We start from the raw sequence: 8,764 nt of genomic DNA, 5'->3' as shown, positions 1-8,764 counted from the left end.
ATAAGCAGAAGAATTTCCCCTACAATGTTAAAGGCGAAGCACCACTGTACATCCTTTGCTGAGACTCAAAGCACTACTACGCCCTCTACGGCAAAATGCAAACCACTGAAGGACCGGAGTGCAATTATCGCCTTCCACCGCACACGCGCGTTTCCAGTATTCTGCACAGACGATGAGTCGGGCAGAAGTTGAATGTAGTCTTCGTCACAGCCCATAGACATACTTGTCACGATTGGCAGTAGGCTTACTGGCTGGCTGGATGTTGCAGTGGAGGGGCGCCCTATTTTATTTTTAAAAAAAGGACAGGTTTTTTTTACCAGACCTCCTTAAATCCAAAAAGGCGGGCTGGGGTGGGGCGGGGAGGGGGCTGGGCATTATCTGTCAATGGGGGCGCTGTTCAAAACTGAATTCGCGGTCATTTTCAGATAATTGGTATCGCAATACGCTTTCCAAGGGCGTTAAACTAAACAGCCAATCTCGAAAACAAAACAAAATCGCCAAAAAATCCACATTTTTAAATGTGAAAAAAGACACTTTATAGGTTCCCCTCTAATCTTGGTTTCGTGACTGCCTCAGATTTCCAAATTTGGAGTGAAGGGGGCAACTATCTGGAGGGGGGATTTTTTATGTATAAGGGTCGTGTGCTCCTCCGGCTCCCCCCCCCCCCCCCCCAAACTAGCTACGCCGCTATTTGTCTGAGCTGACGCCCAAAATATACAGAGTATTGTAATATTGTCCTATCTTAATTTGGCATTAGAGTCATTCCTTCCCAGCACACAAAAAATACCATTCAGCTCATAATTAATTCATTGTTTAAAACGGCAAAGTGCCTTTAATTTACCCGTTTTAATTTTCATTCACCAATAAACGCAGGCTATTCCGTACTACGCAGTACTACAAAAGATTCTACAAAAGGGTACATCAATTAAAATGGCGTACCTATAAAAATAGTATCAAAGACAAACTAAAACCATACAAACTACTAACAAAAAGTATAGGTTTTATATTGCAGGTATATGAGGCGAAGAGATGGTGTTTTCATTGCTTTAAGCTGCTCAGTGCTCATCCGTCATTTTGTGTCTGTAATAATGTATTGTATAATAATGAATGCTCCATGCATTGAAGATCTGACTCTGCACTCCTTTTTCATAATAACTGCCTATCCGGTTCGTTAGTAAAAACGCCATACACGCGCGCCCACCATTGATTACTAGCGCCTATTGGCTACAAACGCTCGAGCTGCGTTAACTTCCGGTTCCAATCGTGCAGAAAGTGCTGGAGGTGACGTCACACTAACGAACTGGATTAATAGGCAAAAAAATAACAATGTTCAAGCTACATCGGGAACTGCATGAACTGACGCAAGATGCACTGATGATCTCAGCAATGTTTGACCTTACATGATCGAGTATTTTAGCTATCTGAGCGTCATTCGAAAATTGAAATCTGAATCTGCATTCACATGGTAGACAAAGTGTCCTTGCGGAAACATTGCCCCACCTGTAGCTCTCAAGACACGTAAAAACACTGGTCATTGCCCGGAAACGGACACAAAACTTGCTCAAAGTAAATACATGTATAGTACTAAACCCATGAATACATGGATGGCAGGTACAAAATACCCTGTGAAATTACTCTGCTTGATATGGTATCGTTCGGAAGGTTGTTTCAAAATAGGGTGCCTGCGGGCACTTTCTTTTTACGTGCGCAGGTGCGCTAGCAATGGCATCCAATTACGAAACAAACAAATTGTGCGTATTATTATGTACACGGGGAGTCAAAAAATCTAAAATATGAAAGCCCAATTCATAAGCTTTCTTTTAGTACAAGAATCATTCAAATCACTCATGTACTTTTCAAGTTAAGGAATTATGAACAAAACCACCGTTTTAAATTTTTGTCCAGGATCCCAACAAAGGTGTGCGTTCTTTTAGCAAAACGAAAACAATTCACACACCTCCCTATGTGATTGTTTTCGTTTTGCTGAAAGAACACTTACCTTCTTGTGATTCGTGGACAGAACTTTAAAACGGTGGTTGTGTTTAAAATTCCGCAACTTGAAAAGTACATGAGTGATTTGAATGATTCTTGTACTAAAAGAAAGCTTATGAATTGAGCTTTCACACCCTAGATTTTGAAAGTGCTAAATGCAGAACCTCACTAAAACAATGGTCCCGACATTTGGGTTTCGCTTTTTTTTTAAAACTCACCCTGTATTTTCCTGTTTTCTCAAATGTAACCTTTGCGCTTAAGCTTCAACAAATTAGTTGACAGGCACCCTAGGCCTGCTACAGATTTTCAGCAATTTTGTTCCTTCAAATGAAACAAGCTCCACAAAAACCAATGATCCTGTGTACTTTTAAGTCAATGATATCTCAATGTCTACAAACTTTATATTTTATCATCTTTCATGAGATACCTAATTGCATCGTATAGGTAAACCACAACTATAGGCTGCACATCTCTCTAGATCCAATCTATACAATCAACGTCTCAAAATATACAAACACACACGAGAAGGCACTCCTACACACTGCAAGGCACTTATTAAAATTCGTTAGAATTCCAGTACTAAAGTATTTTATAACTAAAAAATATAGCATTTCTTTCAACAAAGCTCGCCTCTAAAATAATGTCCAACAAAACAAATATATATCCACCGAGGAACCATAGATTCAGTATTCTAAAGCCTCTTTGACAATAACAAAAGACCACAGTTGCACATATGATACCTGATACTTGATTTTCTCTTCAAAAGCTCAAATGGATGCACTGTATCACAGTGTGTGCTAAAATAATAGGCTTACAAAGACACAATTTATATTCCATTTTCTCTCTCATTTAAATTGTTTAATTCGATTTTCAAATTCCAAACAGATAAAATGCAAGCTTAAACACTGATCTGAACAGGTTTTTTAACTGTATCACCTTGTCCACTTTCAGCAAGAAATTCAAAGTTGGACTTTTTGTGGTAATATACAGTCTGAGGTAATGGTTGGCATGATTTGAAGACTTCTGTTCGAGAATTCTTTAAATACCTATGGCGGGTCCAGTCTTATTGAGACTGGATCACAGTCTAAACCACATCACTCAGTCAAGTTGCACTCAGTCAAAAACCTCTTATTTACAAAAAAAAAAAAAAAAACAGGTCTAGTCTGGTCCTCCGAGATCGCCTCTTGCACAAACAGGAATAATCTACGATCCTGGCAAAAATGGTTAGGCCACGCACAGATCCTACACACAAGGATTAACGACTCGGCCCAACTCCTGGTTAGGCGCGTGATAACGGCCTGTACTGGTGGCTAATACCATGAATACTTTCCAACAAAGACCACTGCAAGCGGTTGCTTTCAGATTTGCAAGGCTCTTCGCCCGATCTGGCCTCGAAGTCTGTCAAGCCAGCGAATTATATTTTTGAATATTCATGAGTCTACATTTTTGGTCTTTATTATTGAACTCTGATAAGGCCTAAAAAAAAAAGTGTTATGTTGGCGTAACCCGACCGACCCTAAAAATGCCGCCGACCCTGGATATTTTTTTTTTTTAAGGGAAGAAATATAATTAAAATCTATAGAAATGAATTTTAAATACGTTTTGAAACCATTTCTGACCGTTTCTCCTCAATTGTATGACGATAGCGCGCGTGGAACTTTGGAGTGCACAATGTTTTGCACCTTCCTCTCCATGACACAACGAACATGCAGAAGATCGCGCAGGCGTACAGGCAGTGCGCACGTGCGGAGATCGATGCACCATGCATGCATGATAGATGCACATGTACATGTACATACAGTACAGTACACGTGTAGCCTCGTCCTAGACTATTGCACGGCGCGAACTGCTACATACACTATTAAAAATACTTCGCTATTTATTCCATGTTTAAAAAAATAGTTCATTATAATATAAATTATTTTAATTAATTTTCCACTATTTTACAGTGTTTCCATCAAGGGCAAATTATGGGGATCTTCGGTCATTTTCCACCGTTTAATGCGGACAAATTTGAGTCTAGAGCTGGGGGTAATCGCCCAGGGCTGTGCCGATGGTGTAAAAGCGGGTTACACCGTGCTAAAAATACAAACTTCAAAGGAAGAATCGGGTCCATATAAAGATGTCGATGCAGATGAAAGTTGAAACGGCTAACATTTTGTCTGAATTTGGATTCCGCTTTTTTGATATGTACCTTTGGAAAGGTTGATGATGAGCCTTGTTTTCTTTTGTTATCGTGTAGGCCTACTACTACCGGCTTAATGTCATTTTCGTTGCTGGGATTAAAAAAAAAAAATAAAAAAAAAAAAAAAAAACGACCTACCTACCCTATTTTTTCTGGCCTGTTACGCCAACATAACTTTTTTTTTTTTTAGGCCTAAGTGATAACTACATAACCATGGTAATGCCGAGCAGATGTCGTGCAAAAACCCAATGGCACATCTGGAAAATTCGCGATTACGCGCCAACGGGTATTAATGCCCGTTATCACGCATCTAACCAATTAAGGCAAGTCCACTTAGTGCATTTCGTACTAGAGCTCAGAACAGTCGTTTATCCTGGTGCCTAGGGTCCGTGGGCCACGTCCACACAATAAGCATATCCCTCCCCCCCCCCCCCCCCCCCCCCCGGCCGGGATTGTAGTTCAGTGAATCTCAAACTGGATGATGAATCCAGCTGGAACTGAATCAGTCCTACTGGATCAGTCTAGTTCAAACTTAATTAACCAAGGTCAAATGCAATCAATCCAGATGAAACTGGATGAGTCCAGTTTAAACTTGATCAGACAAGATCAAGCTGAATCAGTCAAGTTCAAATTGGGTCATCCAAGATCTAACTCAATCAGTTCAGATAAAACATGATGAGACCAGTTTAAAGATTAGATGCGATCCAGTTTGAAGATGATCATTTAGGTTCAAATTGGATGAGATGATATCATACAGTACCAAACTGTATCAAACTGGATCATTCAAATTCAAAGTACTTTATTCAAGTTCACTCTGGATCATTCAGTTCCAAACTGGGTCAGAAAAGTTCCAATTGGATCAATTCAGTTCAAACTGGATCAAACTACATCATCCTTCCTCACTCTGGGTCATTTAATTCCAAACTGGATCAATTAAATTCAAATTGGATCAGTCCAGGTCAAGCTGAATCAATCCGGTTCAAGCTGGCCGGATCTATCCAGTTCAAAATGGATCAGATCAGCTCAGCATTTCTCATCCTATTCAGCACATCGTCTACTTCATTGTCCTCAGCTTCATTGTTCTCAGCTTCATTGTTCTCGGCTTCGGCCAGCTGCTGTTCCTCCTCAATCTGCTGCTTGATGCGCCTGTACACGGGCCGCTCTAGGGTCTTCCTGGCTCGCTCTGTCTTAGGATGATGGTAGCCAAACACCTGAAGACGCAAAAAGAATCAGGCCAGAAATTGCTATGAAAGGAAGACATGGGTGAAAAGGCTGTATGGACTCTATACAAAAGCACCCTCAACGGTGACAAAACGAGACTTTGGCTGCGCCCAGAAAAGGCATCTAGAGCTTCAGCTCTAAACATGTTTTAGTTTGTTCCTACATATTTTTTATTTGACAAGGACCTAGATGACAACTTTGGCCAGAAAATTGGGTGCAGCCTCAATCAGGTAGACTCTTCCAAGATGAACATCCCAAATGAGCCTGTTCAAGTGGTACAACTGGTTTTCTATTGGTACAAGTCGAACTGGAAATTGGCGATTGGTTTTGAATTGGTTTATCTGGTTTTGAACTGGTATAACTCATTTAACTGGTTTGAACCAGTTAAACCATTTCAAATCCAGTTCACCTGGGCCCAGGTGAAAATTCCAGTTTAAACCAGTTCAACTGGCCGTCTCAAGTGGTTTTGAATGGTACGAGTTGAGCTGGAAATTGCCGACTGGTTTTTAAAATGATTAACTGGTGTTGAACTGGTGTAACTGGTTTGAACTGGTGTAACTGGTTTGAACTGGTGTAACCTGGTTTGCCTAGTCTTGCCAAGTTGAACTGGACCTGAAAGGCTTAGTTAAGACCATCATTTATACTCAGTTTAGTAATTCAGGCAGCAATTAAGTAAGTAAGTCAGTCAGTCAATCAGTCAATTAAATCAATCAGTCAGTGACTCACTATAGTCCATTGGGTCCAGCAAAAATATCAATTCATACTACCATTTTGTGTTGCTGCAACTTGGGCCAAGTTCGCGCAAGGACTATAGTTGACCAATGGTTAACTAACGTTTGTCCGAACTCTGTCTAGTCGACGGTGGTTGACTACGCTAGTCGACTACTTGGAACCAGCCTACTGGTGTTGGTTGCTTCGCTGGTAACCAACAGCTGCGCGCATTCATAACGCTGAGCAGAGAGCCAGGATCCAGAAGTTTTGCAATGACATCTTGACCAGCGCTAGAGAGGTTCGCACGTTGCTATCAGTGCGCAGGCGTAAAGGTACGTCACAAATCAACCACTAGTCGACTAATGGTCCTTGCCCGAACTTGGCCTCTGGTTTGGACTTGTAGTCCTGCAATATGCTCTTGAAACAAGTTCTAGCACATGCACTGGCCTTTATAGGACCCCATGCCTGAAAATCTTGTTCATTCCTTAAACTTCCAGTAGCTAGCAAAATGTTTGATGGGCCGCAAAAATAACCATGACTGGTTATTTTTTTTAAATTGTGAATGTTCAATCATTTTAACCTCTTCAGTGCATTTGTGCCAGCGTATAAACCATTCACACGCTGTGCGGTATTGCCGGTTGTCCTCATGGAAGATGCCAATGTTCAGGAACAGACGCGAGCTCAGCACGCTGTTCTCCCCGTAGGCCTGAAGGCACATATCTAAGGCTTCCATGCACACCTGTAAGGTCAAAGGTCAAGAAACAGATCGATATTGGCAAACTGCCAAAAATAATTTTGCTCGTATTTGGAAAAAGTCTTCAAAATACAAAATTTGGGCTTTTAATCTTGATGAAGGAAAGTACACAAGGAAAGCCCGTGTTTACAAGAAACATTTCCAACAAAAAGATACTTAATACTACGTGTAGTACACTACTTGTCTATTTTCAAAGTCGCTCTTCACTGTCGAGAATAATTTTCTAATTCGATTTTTTGATATTTTGTCCTTTTGGGAAAGTGATCATAAAATTAGTCCTGGACTTTCAGGTCAAAATTATGGCATGCTACAAGCTTATTAAAACGGGCTTAGGTAAAAAAAGCGCTGTAAAAAGTCAGGATTAGATAAGAGAAACCTTGCCCAAAGTGAATAAATTAATTACTTTGGGGCAAACAAGTGCACACATCAAATGCTGTCTTTCTTGGCTCATGTACATTGGTTACACAGTACAGAAAACTTTGCAGTTTCTGCGGAAGGATTTGTCTGTCGTATTATTTGTTTTTTCATTTTCAATTTCTTCCATGATATGCTTACATCAAGTTGTTCGTCACCTCCCCGAGGCAGCAGGATTCCCTTTGTCATGATGGCGTCTGCTAGGTACCCATCATTGCCCAGCTATGGGTAAAATAAAGGGGAAAAAAACATCATTTAACAGAGATCAAAGCCCCGGACTCCCGGGCTTTTTGCACAAGTACCCCCTCACCTGTAAGAAAGGGAGAGTTAAAGTGGACCTTTCCAAATCAACTACTAGTATTAAAGTCGTCCACAGCCAAATTTGTTCTGGATCTCTTTATTTTTAATTTTTTTATTTCTTATTTTAACTGGGAAGCCCATTCAGTGGAATCCACTGATCTCCCATGGGGCCAGTAAAGAGAAGACAATGTGAAGAAGCTAAGAGGTGGGAGGAAAAGCCCAGAACAGTATTCTGAGGAAAACCCACAGAATCAAGAAGGGACTGAAAACCCAATCCACACATTGGCCCAGGTGGGATTCGAACCCGGGTCACAGCAGTGGAAGGCGAGGAAAGCACCGCTACGCCAACCTGACAACCTGATCTCAGTTCAATAGTTTTAATGACAAGGATGCAGTAGGCATGGTAGGATAATATAAAAAATGAACCTCAAGACTTACATCTTTAAAGATTTGGATGGCGTGTTTAATGCGGACCTTTCCAAATCAACTACTAGTAATTCATCTTTGATCTCGGTTGAATAGTTTCGATGTCATCGAAACCATTCAAGGATGCAAGAAGGCATGGTAGGATAATATAAACAATGAACCTCAAGACTTACATCTTTAAAGATTTGGATGGTGCGTTCAACGTGGACCTTTCCAAATCAGATACTAGTAATTTGTCCTCGGCCAAATTTGCCCTGGATCTCGGTTCAATATTTTCAATGAAAAGGATACAAGTAGGCATAGTAGGAAAGTATTACAAAGAACTTCGAGATCTAAACATCTTTAAAGATTTGGATGGCGCATTCAACGTGGACCTTTCCAAATCAACTAATAGTAATTCGTCTTCGGCCAAATTTGCCCTGGATCTCGGTTCAAAATTTCAGTTCCAATGACCAGGATGCAAGTATGCATGGTAGGATAATATAGAACAAAAATGTCAAGACTTACATCTTTAAAGATTTGGATGGCGTGTTCAATGTGGACCTTGCCTTCCTCCAGGGCCTCTTCTCCAGACAGGTTATTGTCAGCCCCGGTCTCCATCCAGGCTTCCAGATTGAAGGCAAGCTGGGTCAGAGTCCTGCCGAGCTTGAACTGTAACCACACGGCAATGACAAAAAGAGGTTTAATAAGGGGATAATATAATATTGCTGTTATCAATGTATGGTTTGCAATAGGGGCCTGGCCGCGAATTTTTTTCCTAA

At 40.8% G+C, this 8,764-nt stretch overlaps 1 protein-coding gene across 1 annotated transcript in view; it reads right to left on the bottom strand.

Annotated features, from left to right (window-relative positions):
• Positions 1-4,966: 4,966 nt before the first annotated feature.
• Positions 4,967-8,764, bottom strand: part of LOC119735802 (telomerase protein component 1-like) — a 33,476-nt gene continuing 29,678 nt past the window's right edge. The window contains exons 21-24 of the mRNA XM_038209742.1: positions 8,511-8,654; positions 7,419-7,499; positions 6,690-6,848; positions 4,967-5,388 (exon numbers count right to left, since the gene is read on the bottom strand). Coding sequence (XP_038065670.1) covers positions 5,191-5,388; positions 6,690-6,848; positions 7,419-7,499; positions 8,511-8,654 — 582 coding nt within the window. The 3' untranslated portion in view covers positions 4,967-5,190. The remainder of the gene's footprint in view (positions 5,389-6,689; positions 6,849-7,418; positions 7,500-8,510; positions 8,655-8,764) is intronic.

The sequence above is a fragment of the Patiria miniata genome, unplaced genomic scaffold, assembly GCF_015706575.1.
Source record: "Patiria miniata isolate m_02_andy unplaced genomic scaffold, ASM1570657v1 HiC_scaffold_29, whole genome shotgun sequence".
In the NCBI taxonomy this organism is placed as follows: Eukaryota; Metazoa; Echinodermata; class Asteroidea; order Valvatida; family Asterinidae; genus Patiria; species Patiria miniata.
This window is presented reverse-complemented; position numbering and strand designations above follow the sequence as displayed.